At 43.8% G+C, this 16834-nt stretch overlaps 1 protein-coding gene and 2 non-coding genes across 3 annotated transcripts in view; all 3 read left to right on the top strand.

The window, feature by feature from the left end:
- The first annotated feature begins 586 nt into the window (after positions 1 to 586).
- The window catches only part of LOC103375456 (active breakpoint cluster region-related protein-like), an 18968-nt gene continuing 2720 nt past the window's right edge, over positions 587 to 16834 (top strand). The window contains exons 1-7 of the mRNA XM_008305755.1: positions 587 to 1191; positions 11292 to 11351; positions 11627 to 11736; positions 11906 to 12045; positions 13659 to 13793; positions 13958 to 14063; positions 15386 to 15539. Of these exons, the coding sequence (XP_008303977.1) occupies positions 1006 to 1191; positions 11292 to 11351; positions 11627 to 11736; positions 11906 to 12045; positions 13659 to 13793; positions 13958 to 14063; positions 15386 to 15539 (891 nt within the window). The 5' untranslated portion in view covers positions 587 to 1005. The remainder of the gene's footprint in view (positions 1192 to 11291; positions 11352 to 11626; positions 11737 to 11905; positions 12046 to 13658; positions 13794 to 13957; positions 14064 to 15385; positions 15540 to 16834) is intronic.
- trnav-aac (transfer RNA valine (anticodon AAC)) lies at positions 7253 to 7325 on the top strand. The gene has a single exon. It is a non-coding gene; the product is annotated as a tRNA-Val (tRNA).
- trnav-aac (transfer RNA valine (anticodon AAC)) lies at positions 10480 to 10552 on the top strand. Its single transcript has one exon. It is a non-coding gene; the product is annotated as a tRNA-Val (tRNA).

Here is a 16834-nt window from a genome sequence, read left to right as displayed (position 1 = left end):
AGACAGAACCAGTTACAAGATGACAGCCTGGGATGATAGAAACTGTGATGTTCTCTCTGTTTTCTTAAGATTATACGATTAATTAAGGATATAATCTTATAATACCTGCCAGTAAATACCTCCAAAACAAATAATAAAAAAAGAACCTTTTGTACTTTAAAACAACATAATGTACATGAAGACCTATTCCCTAAATAAAGTGGATCTTTAATTGGTGATGGTGCTTTGAAGAGTGTCTTCAGAAGTTCATTTTTCTCAGAGTACCTGTTCAGGGTAAAGTTTCAAACTCTCTCTGCCTCTTTCTCGTCATCATATTTCTGGCTCCGCTCACTTCCTGAGTGCGTTGACCAGCTCTGGGAAAGGTTGACAAGGGGTCAAAGCTCTGAACAAAACACAGTGCAGCATTTAGCAGTTCCTCCCTCCTTCAGTTCACTCTCTCTCCTCGTTTCTCATTGACTGTTTATTGCTTCCCCTCCTCCCCGTCCCTCCCTCCTCTCTTTGGAGGTGTGTCCATCAACATCTGGAGAAGCAGGGCCGCTCGGTGACAACGGGAGCTCATTCACTCCCCCGATCGCCCTCCCTCTCCTCTCTCTCTCCTCTCTCTCTCTCTCTCTCTCTCTCTCGCTCTGCCTCGCTCTAGCGCTCTGTATCTGTGTTTGCCGTTGTGGAAGTCAGATTGCACAGTGAGGAGATGCTGGCAGCTGACTGTGGAATGAGCTCACAGAGAGACGCACCAACGTGGAATTATTATCAGGCTTATCAAGGAGACCATGGCAGCATCTTGTCCTCCTCCCTTTCATCACTCTTCCCTCTTTTGAAGTGACCAAGTTTTTTTTTTTTTTTTCTCTGCCTGTGAATTCCCCGGAGCGGGTTCTGCAGCACCTGGTCCAGTGATCAGTTCAGGTTAGGTGGGGATCCGTCCTCCCCTCCTCCTCCTCGTTTTACGCGGCGCACTTCCGCCACCTGTGCTTTTGGTGGAAAAGGGGGGTATCCAGAGGCTTTGGGATGACGGAGATCCTGGTATCGGATGTAAACTTGAACTCGGTGTGTGAGCGTCTGGAGCAGCACTGCTGCGTGGACCAGAACCAGCACAATCTGTCCAGCCAGCCGCAGACCCCCGTGCTGAAGAGACACAGCAACACCGGGGCCAAGCTATGGGGCCGCGTCCGCAGCAAACTGCTCAGACAAAAGGTCTCTGACTGACACATGCACACACACACTCATGCACAAGCTGCGTTTTCTCTCTTTTATCTTCTCTGCCTCGTATTTGTTCTCTCCTGTTTATCACTGTGTCACTTCCATCTGTTTGCTCTGCCTCTCCTTTATGCCCTCTGTCCATGTGTGCGTTCTCTCCCCGGGTGTCTTTCTTTCAGTGCGGAGTTGACTATTGTTCTTATCTGATGGGTCTGTTGACTGCAGTGGAGACAGTGATGGTCGTGATGGCTAAACTGTGACCTGTGCAGCTACTCTTAAGTAATGAAGGAGATTTAACTTATATTTATCTGATTTGATTCAAACTACAGCTGAACAGTTTGGGGGTTGCAGTTTTCTGACTGGTATTCTGATTATGATTTGACTTATGATAGAATTTTTTGAAGTTAAGCAACAACGTTCGCTGTGTAAAAGATTTAAAAGATGAAGTATCACCACATCAGACACACATCAAAAGCGTGACTGCCACAAAAAAGGACAGCATACATTTTTAAAACCCACTGACAGTTCAAACCCTGGATCAGGACGCATATGTCCCAAATTACATCTTTGCTAATTAACTTGTTCCAAATTGTGATTATGTGATTTGATGGTTCAGCTCTAAATCACACTTTAAATATTTGCTACTGTCCTCACTGTTTTAGATGAAAGACGTATTTAATATTCTGCAAATCAGGCGTTGAGGATCAATCCTTCATTACAATGAAGTGCGATGGAGGATTAATCACACTTTGCTGTGATGGAGGAGGATGTTAATGTTTTGAGAAAGCTTATTCCTTCACTGGATGCTGGACTGTACAGTGATATATTCAAGACAGGAAATCACTAAACCACCGTGTTTGATATGAAATAATAACGTTCTTCTCCCTATTATGTTACTTTCTCCATCCACAAGCCTCTTATTTCCCATCTACTATTAGAGACTGAACGATATCTCCAACTCATCCTGGTTGTTAATCAGATGTTTTACTGTCAGAGCAGCGACCTCTGCTGCTCATTTCAGGGACCGTCGTCCTCTGGCTGAGCTGATCTAATGTCCCTTTGGCATTTTAGGCAGATATTTCTTTTCTTCCACTAATTAGCTGTCACATTATTCCAAATGGCCTCTGAAACATACGTCTGCCGTGTTTACATCGTGTTTATTTTATGCAATTTGCATTGCAAATTAAAACATTTTCAGCAAACCTTGACATTTCAGTTGGCAGTTTCTCAGTAGTGTTTTGTTACTTATGAACAACTGGCGTCTTATTATGTTATATTTTTAAGCGATATGTGCTTCATAGGAGTCAGTAATTGGTTGGGTAAGATAAGGTGAGCAGATGAGGTTTAAAGAGACGTGTTTGTTTTTCCTAATTCATTTGACTTTTAGACTAAAATTAGATGGAAAACGTAGGGATCCCTGTATGCGCTATTGTAGGATTGAGGTTCATTCTAAAAGGGCAATTATTGTCATTTAGTGAAAACATTCTGGTTGGACTGAATGACCCTTGTGTTGAGGGATCTGTTACCCAGAGATGGTACAGACACACACACACAGGTCCGGTGTGGCACAGTCTAAATGCTGGTTCTGGATTGTGAGTCAGTGGTTGGAGCAGGAAGGGGGCTGCTTTTCCTTCTCCAGATGCTTTTTGTATATGAAAGATAGCAAGAAAACACGTGAGCCAGCTCAGATCCTATGCATAGCTCTGCACATGCAGCTAAAACTATGACTAATAGAGATATAAACCCTACATGTTGTGGAGGTTTTTTTTCTTTCCACTGTGTTAGCACATGTTTATTCAGCAGCCCACCTCATCTTCATCATGAGTGCATCGCCAGCATTTTGAGCTGTAATTTGTGTGCATAATAAACCGGTTCAGAACAAAGAATCCAGGTTGAGAGTTGGCCTGACCTTTGATTCTGTGCTTTCCATTATTCAACAGAAACCGGAGGAAAGCTGACCACTGCTTATAGTGAGCAGAATAAAACAGGGATTACACGCTAAGCCCAGACTTTACCGAATTGACCCCGAGGTCGTGTATTGATCAATTCCTCTCCTCTCTGCAAACACGTCCTCTTGTCTTAATGTCAAAGAGCGGGATTTCTGTATTTTATCACTGTCCAAATCTGTCCACTTCACAGTAAGTTGCTTGTGATCCTGCCACTCAGCGCTCAGCGTGCAGAAATCCTTCACAGAGCCAGCAGCTCTGGAGTCCCATTCACCCATTCATTCACTCTGAATGAGGCTCTGAATGCCAGGTTTTATGAGTAAACTTGTGTTTCTGTGCTTGGATGTCTTTTGATCTTATCAGCTCTTCTACAATTCTCTCTTTCTTTCCCTCCGTCCTGCTTGTCTGACTCTGCGTGGCGGCGGCGGCTGTTTGATGATGGACAAGCGATAAAGTCAAATCATCTGCTATCATTTTCTGAAATGGTGACATGTCAGGGTTGTTTTCTGTTTCTCTGTTAAACCAGGACCGGGTTTTATCTTTATTTGGTGATTTGTTCAAGTGAAACTAAATTGCTGGTTTTGTTTTGCTTTTTAAAAAGATCTCAAAAGATGGTCTTCAAATTGTGAAATGTAGCTTCATAAAACATCCCATGATAAGAAACTTAGACCTGTAATTGATGGGGGCAGGGAGAGCAGACTTCAGGGCACGCTTCCTTTTCTGTTTGTGTGCATCTGTGGCATGCATCATGTTATTTACAGGGTGTTTAGAGGAATGTGGGATGTTAAAGGATGCATGAGGGTATGGAAGGACACCAGGGAATTGTCCTCACTCCCTCAGCCTGAAGCAGCACCTAATTAAGACACGGTGTGATGAGACAGGAGGCTGGCTGCGAACACTAATTGGACTAGAACCAGACATAATGTATCTAATGTGTCGCGGCAAAGGAACAAATGATGATTAAGCTGTTGCTGGTTTTGAAGCTGCTTTTTGGGTGTTTTTTTTTTTTTTTTTGGCCCATGTGTTTGATGACCTGTTTTCTGGGCAGGTTTGGTTTTATTTTCTTCGTGGACTTTCAGGCAGCTTAGCGGGGAGAACAATGGAGCTGTCGTGCCGGCTTAGCCGTGGAAGAGAATCAGATCCAGCCATTATCATCCGTCCTCCACCTCGCTCATCCCACCTCCCGCCCCTGCTGCATTTTAGCCCACATACGAAATTATACTCTTCCATTTGAGTATGTTGATTAGTGCAGAGGAGATATTAGGGTTTCATCCCTCCTGCGTGCCTAAAATGCCAGCTAGTCCCCTAATGGCCTTTTTATATAGGCCACATAAATCTCCGTCTGTCCCCACTGGAGGGCATAGCCCTTTATTGGCCCCAATCCATCCCCCGTGTGCAGGGCTTGTGATTGGTTAATGAGCTCCAGGAGGGAGCGGCAGGTCACTAAAGCATTCCCAGGCTGATACCCACAGTGACCCCCTTGCTTTCGGCCATACGCAGGGTGGCTTTAATCTCCGTAGGGTGCCAACATGGCATTAATCATGTAATTAGGCAGTGAGAATTAGATGATGTGGGTTTCATCTCATGCTCTAACAGTGTTCAGGGTTTAGGTGGGACTGGAATGCTGCTAAAGCAGGCTCTCCATAAGGAGGGTGACTCAGGGTTGCAACATAAATGCAGGGAATGTGATGAATTCATCTGAAACAGTCAAGGACAATGAGTTTATTTAGCTTTTTTGGAACCAAAGTGATGAAACCAGAAAGGTATTACTTTTTTTTTTTCTTTTTTTTTCTGTGCTGCCACGAAGTAATCCAAACTCACTAAAAAACTTGGTGAATGTTACGTCATCGCTGAAGTAAGAGCGCTGTGATCATGCTTCAAAACCAACACATCATACGTCTTCCTCAGCAGTGAAAGTTACTTTTTCGACTCCGCTGAGTAAACATATGAGGAGGTGATGTCATGGCTCACAAATGGTACATGCTGTTAGTGGTAAAGATCACAAATGACCTGCATGGTGAGGTAATGAGCTAGCCCACAAGCTACGCAATGTCCCCAAAAGACCAACAACGAGTGAAAAACATCAGTGCAGATCTGTCCAAAAGAAACATGAGGGTTCATCATAAGACAAAAATGTCCCTCAGATCTCTGTCTCTTGATAGCATATGTGAGTTTTGTCACTGCTGCGTTAGATTAAATCAGAAATTTGGTGGTTAGTCCGTGTGACAAATGAACAAAGCAGCGTTTGCCTTTGTGCCTTCTTCATGTGGGTTTTATGTAAGAGTTGAGCGGAGGAAATTGAAGTTGACAGTTATCAGTAACATCCAGGGAAGCAGCAGTCAGTGTTCCCTCAGTCATGTTCTTTGTATTTGCAGTAGACTTAGCCATTCATTGTAAATACAACAGTAGCAACACGATGACATCATGTGAGTGTTTTAAATGGGAAAAAAAACACATAAAACCACTATCACATCACGGAAGTGCTTGTGTTCAACTCAAATTTAGAACATTAAAGGAACATTTCAGTGTTTTCCTGCTCTACAGTATAGGATAAATCATAATTCTGTGTGCATCAGCGCTCTTACTCATTCAGGCTGCAGGCGGGGTCATGTTGCGTAAGTGTAGTATCCGTCTGTGCGCCGCTGTTTACAGGCACTACAAGAGAATCGCACGCTGCCAGCATAGATGCAACTACTCCGCAAATCACAACTCTCAGCCGGCTGAAAACCCCCACCGATTGGCTCAAACGAGGAAGTGAGGGGAGAAGGCAACATGGCAACCGAGTCAAAGACCTCCCGTGGCCATGTGACAACATCAGCTGTTGAGTAAAGAGACTCTGCTGATGAACATGTTAACAATATGCTTATGCGGTTCAGGAGTCTAAAAATAGTCACGAGGCTTGTTTTCTGAGAAGCAAATATTCTGCAGTTTGATGTGTTAGCTGGGAAAAAAAAGCAAAGACCCCAATCGGTGCACAAACACTTCCTGTAATCCTGCTAAAAGCAAGGAGCCGTGCAGTTGGAGCTACGTTCTAATTAAAGGACTAATAAAAAGCTTTCTGCAGCTGAATGAATATTTAATCAGCCAGAAAGCAGCAGTGCAAAACTGTGATGAAACACAAAGGAGAAATTAAACAGCAATTCATTAATTTAGCATATCAAAAGATCAAGTTGTGCTTTTTGGGGATGTTGTCGTCTGTGTGCATTAACTCTCACAGCACAGCAACAAAAGGCTAATTAAGTGTGTTGGAATTTTATTATTAGGGTTCCACACATCATTTCAGTAACTGATTGTTTGGCGTAATGTCTTCCGCTGCTTCAGAGCATTTGTGGAGTTTTTTTTTTCTCTTAGATCTACATTAATCAGCACTTAAAGACATTTGTATTCATATTTGTGCAGAGCAGAAAATGCGTCCAAATCCCACATCCGACTGTTAAAACCAGAGTAAAGTAGGATATGAAATGTGCAGAATAGAACATCTACATGGAAGATTTTTGCTGTTGTTTGAAATGTATAGTCTTTTAAACCGTCCCATGTGAACCATTTACGCAAAAAGTTGTCAAAACACTTCTTTGCACATATTGCAGATGTGCATTTGTCACCTGCATGTCAGCCAAGAATGCTTTCTTGTACAGTGTTCTGATGGATCATTGTGCCACAGAGGAGCCTCGTGGATCAAATGTGTTCATATGGGACCTTATGCATGGCTCTGGTAGTACAACTAGTGTTGATTAATCATATATCATATACACTTAGGACTTCCCCAGCAGTCAACTAGAACTGAAGAAGATGTTGAATGAAAGGTGAAATGTGTTAAAGAACCTAAAAGAGAAGTCCAGCTACCTTCTACTTCCATGACCTGAATGACTGAGAATCTACACAGACATGTTGAGAATTGTTATTCTCCTGCTGTGTTCGCTGAAGCACGTGTCCTGTGTGTTGTGTAGGAAATGTAAACAGCTCCGGAGGCGTACAGACCTCTGAATGTCCCTGTGTGTTGGCCTGTTGTTGCCGTCACTCTGATATCTGCTGCAGCAGGAGTCTCGCATGTCACTCGCCAGCAAAGGAGGGCAGGATTATCTGAGCAGAGCGGGCAGGCAGGGCCTCAGCCAGTTCCCGTAGTGTAGTGGTTATCACGTTCGCCTAACACGCGAAAGGTCCTCGGTTCGAAACCGGGCGGGAACAGCATGTTTGTTTTAAATCTTTAATTCAAACCCAGAAGAAATTGTTCCACTGGTTGTGTGATGTGTTAGAAGTGTTGCTTTTTATGCAGTGATTTTAATGGTTTATATAAAAGACTTCTTTAGGACAGACTGTACCAGGACAGAATACTAAAAACAAGAGGGCACAGCAGGACACAGAGGGGGAACATAAGGACGTTCATAAATACAAGGATAACACTAAAACCAGCATACAGGTGACTTTGTGTTGTGTGGGGCTGAACAACTCTATTCAATCCATAATCAAACTATAATACCCATAACAATGTGTTTAGGGTTTAGGGTTTAGACTCAGCACTAGTTCTTTTGTTCAAGTCTTGGGTAGCTGCACTATATCAGGATATTCTTGAAGATCAAATTCTTAGAAAAAGATTGACAACCCAAGATCCTTTTTTTTTTTACCTAGGGGGTCCTCTATGAAATGCTCTAAAGGCAAATAAAAGCATACAGACACTTGAGAGGAGTGTAATTCTCCTCTACCAAGTCCCTGGTTCATTCTTCGTAGCAAAGAAATGAAACGTGACCCAAGTGCCTGTTCCCCTGCACAGTTTATGTGAAAGAAACCATGTGGTAGCAAAACAGCATGACCCATCTCACCAGCTTTGTTCTGTCCCTGCAGATCAGTCAGGCCAGAGGACAGACTGTATGTACATCCTGCCTCACTGCTGTACCAGTTTTCCTCTGAACTCAAGACTCTTGATCCTCATATTTCTGCCTGTGTTCTGCATGACTGACACATTTCTACAATTGGGCCATAAATTCTAGCAGCCACATGCTTCCTGTTGCGCTTGTTTCAAACGCGCACATGAGTGAATGGATGAAGATGAGTGTGGGTCAGGTTTGTCGTGCCGTGAGCTGGGTTGGGAGAAAGTCGATGGGCAGCACAGGAACCAGCTGAGCCTGAGATGTGGTGCAGAACAATGAGTTCTCATGATACAAAATGCTCATTCCTCAAACATACAGTACATTGTATTCTATGACAAGAATAGAAGCGCGTGTGTGTGTGTGTGTGTGTGTGTGTGCGCCGCCTGGAATGCGTACAAATCAGTGTACACAACTGTCACCAAGATTTAAAGTATTTCTGCGCTTCGCTTCAAGCTGCAGGCCGCTCTGGCGTCTTAGTCATATATCCTTTATATGTTTCATGATCCCACAAAGGGAGCTTTGACTCGGGAGCGATGCGATCCTAATCAGAACCATATAGGCCCGAGGATGTCTCCTAAAAAAAAAAAAAAGATGGTTTCTGACTTTTATCTCTTCCTTGACATGTGCATGAATGTGCACACATGTAGTAAATGTTTGTGCGCTTCTAAATCCCCCACAAAGAGGAAGGAAATTGGTCATTTAAATATTTTGTTGTTCCGGACTGAGATGAAAAGGGAGTTAATTCTCAGTAAAAGGTCCTAATATACAGTACATCAGTCACAATAAAGGCTTTCAAATGTATTTTCCTTAAAAAAAAAAAAAGCCCACTGATGATTCCATTGTGTCAGTGTGGCTTTGATTAAAGTACAAGTTTTATTACCTCCTACTGATACTTACTGGGGCTGACAAGCAGAGCAACATGACTGGATGCCAACTTGTTGCACTCCAAACTCACGCTGAGTACAAGTCAAGCCTGTTCTCCTCTGAGTCCTGCTTGTTCATGGTCTGCATCACTCTCACTTCAGTCAGTCTCCTGTTCTTCCCTCTGATCTGCCACTTCATCATCGTCCTCTTCATGTTCAGCCTTCACGTCAAGTGGATTCTCCCACAGTTCCTCCATATTGCTGCTGGAGAGGATCTGCTGCTTCCCCCGACTGAGCCGTCACTCGGGATCAAAAACCTGAAATCGTCCGGCCTCGCCGCTCCACCGGCTGACTGGACGCTTCCTCTGACAAGTCACAACTCATTTCCACCGAAGCTGTTTCTCGTCATGCAACCCTTCTGCCTCTTTGTGACTGTAATATTTAGTATAAACCAAGTCAGTCAGCTTCACGCAGGCCTCCTGAGCCGAAGGAACTCATTTCCCAGGACAGCAAAAGGGGAAAAGGGGGGCAAGTTTAATAAAAGGGAGCCCAGTTGAGGATGCAGGTCCGAGAAAGGTCACCGAGTGTAGCCGCTGCCTGTAATGGATCCTCTCTGTTTTTACAACCCTGTTTGAGTACATTCATTTTTAATCAGGTTTTTTAGAAATTAGCAGAGTAATAGGGAGGAAATATGTGGGGGGAATATTTTTCTGTTTTTTTCTCTGTGGGGCTACTTGAAGGGGCTGCATCAGGCTGCGGTGAGTCCTGGATCTGTGCCCGGTTCCCCTGGCAGTAGCTGTGTAAAGACCCAATTGCGGTGATTACCTGTCCCACTCCTCAAACCCGAACCCTGCTGGGAAAACAGGCTTTAACGATAATAGGAATGCGTGAAACCGGTGCCAAATGGCCTTTTTACGAGGTAATGAAATACACTCACTGAGCACTTTTAATGGTTACAGTCTAATGCTGACAATAAGAGGAGTGTGCTACCTTTGTGCTCACCCAACAAACATTATTGTCCTCTGAGTCGAGCACATTGCCGTGCTGAGTGGTAATGATACAACTGCGCAGACAGACGCTGAAACAGCCTATAAAAAAGGCATTAGCTCTTGCGGCCTTACACACCGGGAGCAGACTGCGGGAGACTTAAAACAGCCACAAGCTGCCGTCTACGATGCCTCAGAGGGCATCGTGGGACGTGTGATCCAGACTCGGAGAATGCGTGCAGTGAAGTAGGCCAAGTGTTGGAGCCGATCCGGAGCCCTGGATGGACCCCAGAGAGAACACAGAGGGGAATGTGGGGAACAGAGGTGGCATCATTCTTCCCCAAAGCAGACGTAGTGACTGTGTTGTTGTAAAGCGGCTTCACTCAGGCTCCGGGGACGTCTGGACTTCGAGTCTAGTTAGAAAAATTGGGGCAGCTCAAAGGTGAACTCTGGAAGATGATGAATATCAAGTTTCAAAGAGCTCACCTTGAAACTCTGTCAGCTGCAGCTTTACACCGTTGTTCCCTGTAGTTTTAGATTAGTCAGTGAAGCATTACTCAATCTTCTCATGAGATAACGTTCACAGAATCCACCGGTTGGGGGGGTCAGCTGAGGCCACAAGCCAGTTCCCATAGTGTAGTGATTATCACGTTCGCCTAACACGCGAAAGGTCCTTGCTTCGAAACCGGGCGGGAACAGCATGTTTCGTTCCTTCTTGCTTGACCAGAATTAATCTCATAGAGCAGCACATGTCTAAGCTGGTGTCCATTCATTCCAACATGAGGATGAGTTGCCGGAATCTTTGGAAAATCAAAGGTTTCTTACAAGTAGCTCCACAGTACCTGCTGTAATTACCCTAAAGCTGAAGTAATAGATTACACTTGATTTAGTCTCACTACCTGCCTTCTTTGGTTTATCAGTGGGATTTGTTTTAAGTGAAATTTGAAGAGAGAAATCTGAGCCATCAACAATCCTGTCTCCCTCTCACACGCTGCTGCTGCTTCACTTTTCACTTCACCACTTGTCTGCATGGGAAATCCAGTGTTCAGAAAAAGATGGAACATAATTGCTGCTGTTTGGGGGGAAATGAAGACAAATATAGAAACATTCCTGTGGATTCATGTGGGAAAAGAATTTCACTCAAAAACTCGTTTTGTTGGCTCAAGTCTTGTGCCCTCAAAGCACCGCTGTGTCGTTGTTGGAATCTAGGAAACTGCTCTTTCTTTTTTTTTCTTTTTTTTTTTTTTGAAGGAAATGTACAGTTCCTGAAGCTCTGCCGTTGTTTCCCATAATGCAATCATGCAGAAATGTGACCGCTATCTTATGATGTGATTAAGCAGTGTCCTCCTCAGGGAAAATCCCCGTATGAATTTAATCACGTCTCCTTATTTGGTGAAAAACGTATCGTAACCGGTGCGTCTGTGTTGTGTCTTTCAGCTGGATCCTCAGACGGTGCAGTCCAAGAACTGGCACATGGACGTGATAGAGATGAACGGGGTGAGACGCAGTTTCAAATCTGAGTTGAGATTAAGGCACATATACTGTAAATGCAGAAATGTGATGTGTTATGTTTGGCAAAGGAGACGTAATGTTGGTTATAGATTGTTAAACCTTATCTACACAAAAGAGATAAAATGATTTGTTTAAAGATGTTGGGTAATGTAATCCCATAGATGGCTCAGTGTCAAAACCTCCGAAAGACGATAAACAATCAAAAAAAGAAGTGGTTTATGAGGGTCCCAGAGACGTCAGCTGTGTTTGTTCATCTCCAGATCAAAGTGGAATTCTCCATGAAGTTTACAAGTCGGGACCTCAGCTTGAAGAGAACGCCGTCCAAAAAACAGAGCGGGGTGTTTGGAGTCAAGATCAACGTGGTCACAAAGTGAGTAAATCCCTGTTGGGGCACGCAGCTTTTTTCACATTCATTGATTTATATCTGAGCAACCGAAGTTCCTCTCATACTGTCATGGATGGTTTAAGGAGCAGAAGCGTTGATGAATCTGTAGCTTCACTCACATCATCGGAGAAGTAACTTCTGTTCATGTCCACAGGCGCGAGCGCTCCAAGGTGCCTTACATCGTCCGTCAGTGCATTGAGGAAGTGGAGAAGAGGGGGATTGACGAAGTGGGAATCTACAGGATCTCAGGGGTGGCCACCGATATCCAGGCCCTCAAACTAGCATTTGACACCAGTAAGACTCGCTCGCTGTCTTTGAGTCTTCTGTCCTTTTATTTTTGTGTCCTCCCGTCATCGTCTCTGCAGATCAGCGACACTGTTTCACATTTTAACTGCTCTCACAGTGCACACAAAGACACCAAGCAGGAACAGGGTTTAAAGCAGGGAGACTTTCTGAGGCTTCAGATGTGTTCGGGGGTTAAAAATGGAAGCTGGTATAAGACGATAAAAACAGAGCCAGGTGAGCTGTGTGCGACGAGCCAGATGGATGATGGCTGCATATTACCACCCGTCTCAGAAAGTCAAGAACACTAAATCTTAATCTAATTATGTCTAAATGTGAATCCTCGCATTAACTTGAAAGGTCCGTGACCTTTTCCTCAGTCGGAAACTGTCAAACATGCGCTCCTTTCTCCTAATCTGAGGGCATCAGGTCTGAACCAGCAGCCCACTCGCTTCCTCGTAAAAGTCGGTCTCACCAGATCTGACCTAGTAACGTTTCCTTTTCATGGCACAGGTCTGAACTGCTTGTAGTCACATTAACAGACACACACACACACTCAAGCAGCAGTGCTTGAGGTTGCGTGACATGACTCGGGGAAGACTTTTTCCACATTTCAGTGCCAATATTGAGGCAGAGTTTAAAAACACAGCTTGCTGCCAGAGTGACAAAACACTTGTCTCATTCACATTAATCTGCAACTTGAAGTGTCCATAAAAATAAAACTTTGCTGCCTTGAGTGTGTCACAGGTCACGCTTGAATCTGCACTACACAGTATATCACAATAAAACCCTCAACATATCATGATATCGTTAAACGCAGACGGAAAGCTGCTCTAAAAAAGAAAAATCCGAAACAATAGCAGCGTTTCCATCTAATATGTTCATGCACACGTATCATAAGCGATACTGCCACCTTCTGGCGACGCAACACAGCCCAGTTAAGTAGCATTTTCTTTTAGACATTTTTTGTGACATTTTGCTTCAAATTTGCACACACGCTGCAGTCAGAATGCCCAGAAAATGAAAAAAAAGGTTGACTTGCACCAAGAAGAGTTCTGGAATAAGATGTTCTTCATGTAGAAGGGTCTCCTCTGTACCTCTGTACCCTTCATAGCAACTTAAATGTACAATATGCAAAGTAACTTCAGCAGAAATTGAAAAAAAAAATTCAAAAAATGAAATTTATAAACCTTTATGTGAACTTTCCCTGGAAACTTACCAACACAAACAGGACACAGTTTGTGGTCACCAAGCATATTCACCTTCTGAAGCTTCAGGAACATGTTAGCATTTACCTCCTGTGTTTCTCATAACTTTGCTGCAGTCAGGAGTTCAGTATCTGAGGCCTTCGCTGTGACTCTTTCAAAAGAGATCTGAAGGAACTGACAGTCAGAGACAACGTTCAGGTTCTACGTTACATAAGAGCCTCTGTGCGTCCGGTCACGGCTGCTTTTCCTTCGCCGAGCGGAGCCTCCATCACCTCTGATTTCTCCGTGTAATATTCGGCATCTGTCCCCCGTCTGGATGCGGGTTTATTGAGAGATTACATCATTCGTGGAGACGGCGAGGGGAGAGCAGCTGTGTTATTGTGAGACTTCAATAATGCGGTGTGTTCCGATCCGCAGATACCAAAGATATCCTGGTGATGCTGAGCGACATGGACATCAACGCCATCGCAGGGACGCTGAAGCTGTACTTCAGGGAGCTGCCGGAGCCTCTGCTCACCGACCGCCTCTACCCCGCCTTCATGGAGGGCATAGGTGTGACCTTACTGCCCTTACCTTTAACCCAGGAAGTGTGTGTTTGTCATCAGTGGGCCGTTTTACAAAAAGGGAGTTATAGTTGAGCTGCTGGAGAAGATGAGGGAAGTTAAAAAGCTGTCTTACCATAATTGGATCTGACGTCTCTTTCCTCTCCCCGGCAGCGCTCTCAGACCCGGCAGCCAAGGAGAACTGCATGATGCACCTCCTGCGCTCCCTGCCGGACCCCAACCTCATGACCTTTCTCACTCTGCTGGAGCACCTCAAACGGTACACAAACACAAACCCCCCTCAGATGTAGGCGATGCTCGGACACATGAAGGAAAAACATTAGAAAATGTCTCAGTGTGCTTTGGAAATGTAACCCTCTGAACCCCAAGCTGCAGTTTCTGGGTGGTTTTCTTTAAGCTCCTGTCACATGTTTCCTCACTGTGAGCTCATTTTCACTGTTATATGAAGTTTTGCAACTCTATGGAAAAAGAACAATTAAGGCAAGTCGACAAAATGTCTTCTGTGCAGTATCATAAAAAAACGGCCAAAAATTAAGCTGATTTTTTGTTTGTTTTACAAAAATTGAAATCAACATCTACAAAGTTTTCCTAAATGCCCACAGGTGTTCCCAATACTGGGAAAAAAATGTGGGTTCCACATGTTACAGATCAGCGATTTGAGGCTTTTTGACTCGACCTGTTTACATTTTTATGACTTCTACTAACCAGGTGTTTTTCACACGACTCTGTACATCAACTCTAGAGGGATATTTTACCACAATGAATGCATCCCCCAGCAACTTCCTGACAGATTGATCCTCTGTACGCTATTTTTTATTCATACTGCTTTTTTTTAAAGTTTTATTTTGCTCTTAATCTCGCCTCTCATCTCCTGTCTGTATAAACACAACCTGCAGCTCACCCACAGAGTCTCCTGATTTGTGTCACATGTTGCTCACAGCTGAGTGAATCACGGCTTCTCAGATCTACACGATCTTTTGTGTTTTTTCCTAGAATCTAGCAAACAGTTTAGTCTTGGTGAATTGTTAAATGAGACACGTAGAATCCGGTGGTTTTGATGGAATATAACAATTTTAAGCTTATTTTTGGTTCCTGACAGAACTGTGTCACGCATGTACAATTCCAAAATCCTTTTTTTTTTCCGTTTCTGGCTCTAATAAATTGTGTATAGTTGTTGTTTTTTAAGAGAACGTGCTTTTAGAGCAGGTTTTGGGGTTGAGAGGGTTAAATGAAATTGTGGACAAAGTGTGTTTTTATAGCATTTATTCTTCTCTATTCCCTTCATTGGCCTCTATTGTTCTAAAGCTCTTTTTATTTGGTTTAAATTTCCTATGAAGAATATATATTAAAAAAAAACTTCGTCTTTATTTAATTATCTTTATTTTTCTGTAATATCAGGTGTACCTTTAACATTGTGGACTTTATTCCAGTTATCTAAGTCGAGCCCTTTTCTCCCCTCACATACATTTTCACTGCTATTTCTCCAGTGTTTATTTGTCATGTTACGCCCCTGGTCGTCTCTGCCGTGCATTAACCGGCTGCTCTGATCCTGACGGGCCTGTTTGCTGTTTGTTCCTGCAGCGTTGCTGAGAAGGAGCCCATCAACAAGATGTCCCTTCACAACCTGGCCACCGTGTTCGGCCCGACTCTGCTCAGACCCTCAGAGTCCGAGAGCACGAAGGGCCAGCACATCACCTCCGCCTCCGACATCTGGTCGCATGACGTCATGGCGCAGGTACACACATACACATTTTGGTTTGGAGTCTACACAGTTTTTTTTCTTGCCCTTTTGAATGGTGAATACAAATCTAGCCATTCAATAAAACCCTCACCGGTGTTTCTGACTGCGCTGCCTTCTCCCACAAATCTCTCTCTGGTGTCTTCTGCACCTTTGGTAGTTAGTAAACAGTCTTATTCTTAGAAGCTGGGCTCCCTCGGTGAGTGTGTGCAGTAAATAATAGACCGGTGCGTACATGCGTATTTCCTCGGTCGCTGCACTCGTTTTCCGGATGAATTTTACTCCCACGTCGCCAAGTGACCCATGTCACTGCGGTCTATTCTCCCAGCTGTATTTAGGCTGCAGGCCATCCATTCATCTCTGCTAAGAGATGAGTTTCCTGCACAAATGTCTTTTTCTTGGCAGAATAAACAACATCCAGAGTAAATCATCATAAAGGGGGCAGCGTGCACATGCAGGAGGTCCCGTATGTCCATTACACTGAAGCTGAGTGTTTGTATTGAGGCTTATTTCAATTCTAAATGTTTGTTGCATGAAGTATACAGAATGTCAAACCTCAAAGGAAGAAGCTTTCACTGCCTTATCCTGAAGTTACCCTCATGTTAGCGAGTGGCTTCTCCCTCATCTTTCTAAGAGAAACCCACGAGGCAGTCATATTTTAGTGCTCTGAATCACAGAGTTCTCACTAGGAAGGGATTATTCTGCTGAGCTGCTAGAAGCTTAAAACAAACTGCATATCAAATTAAATTCTCCACAAAACTGATTAAAGAGGAGATTCGTGGAAACATGAGGAGCAGAGTGAGGAGGAACATTGGACTGATTCACCTGTTTTCATAAAGCTAACGTTCCAGTCTTACAGGTCAGAGGTGGTTTTCTATCCAGAACCTGTCCTCCAGTCTGAATGAAGATTTATTAAAACGTTCATTTACCACATTAGTTAGATCAGGTGTAAGGATTTTTAACTTGGTGCTCAGCAGCAGCCTCTGAGCGATGAACAAAGGAAAAACACAGTTACAGACTCATGAGAGCAAAATGCTGAATACGGCAGCAGTTGAACATCAAAGCCGTCTGCTCATGAGCCAGACCTGCTTAAATATTAACAAAAACATTTAGCTCCGAACTAAATCTGCCACAATGGTCATAATTATACAGCAGCAGCAGAACAGTCAGTTCTGTGATGGTTTGAGGACTCACAGTTCAGTGGTCCGACAGCAAGGTCGCAGGTTTATTAATGCTTGTGTTAAGAAAGACTCACACATATGAGAGCTACTGTAGCACAAACACCTGAAAGC

Source organism: Stegastes partitus, unplaced genomic scaffold (assembly GCF_000690725.1).
Source record: "Stegastes partitus isolate 25-593 unplaced genomic scaffold, Stegastes_partitus-1.0.2 Scaffold2604, whole genome shotgun sequence".
Lineage (NCBI taxonomy): Eukaryota > Metazoa > Chordata > Actinopteri > Pomacentridae > Stegastes > Stegastes partitus.
The sequence above is the reverse complement of the archived record's forward strand: the minus strand, read 5'-3'. Positions and strand labels throughout refer to the sequence as shown.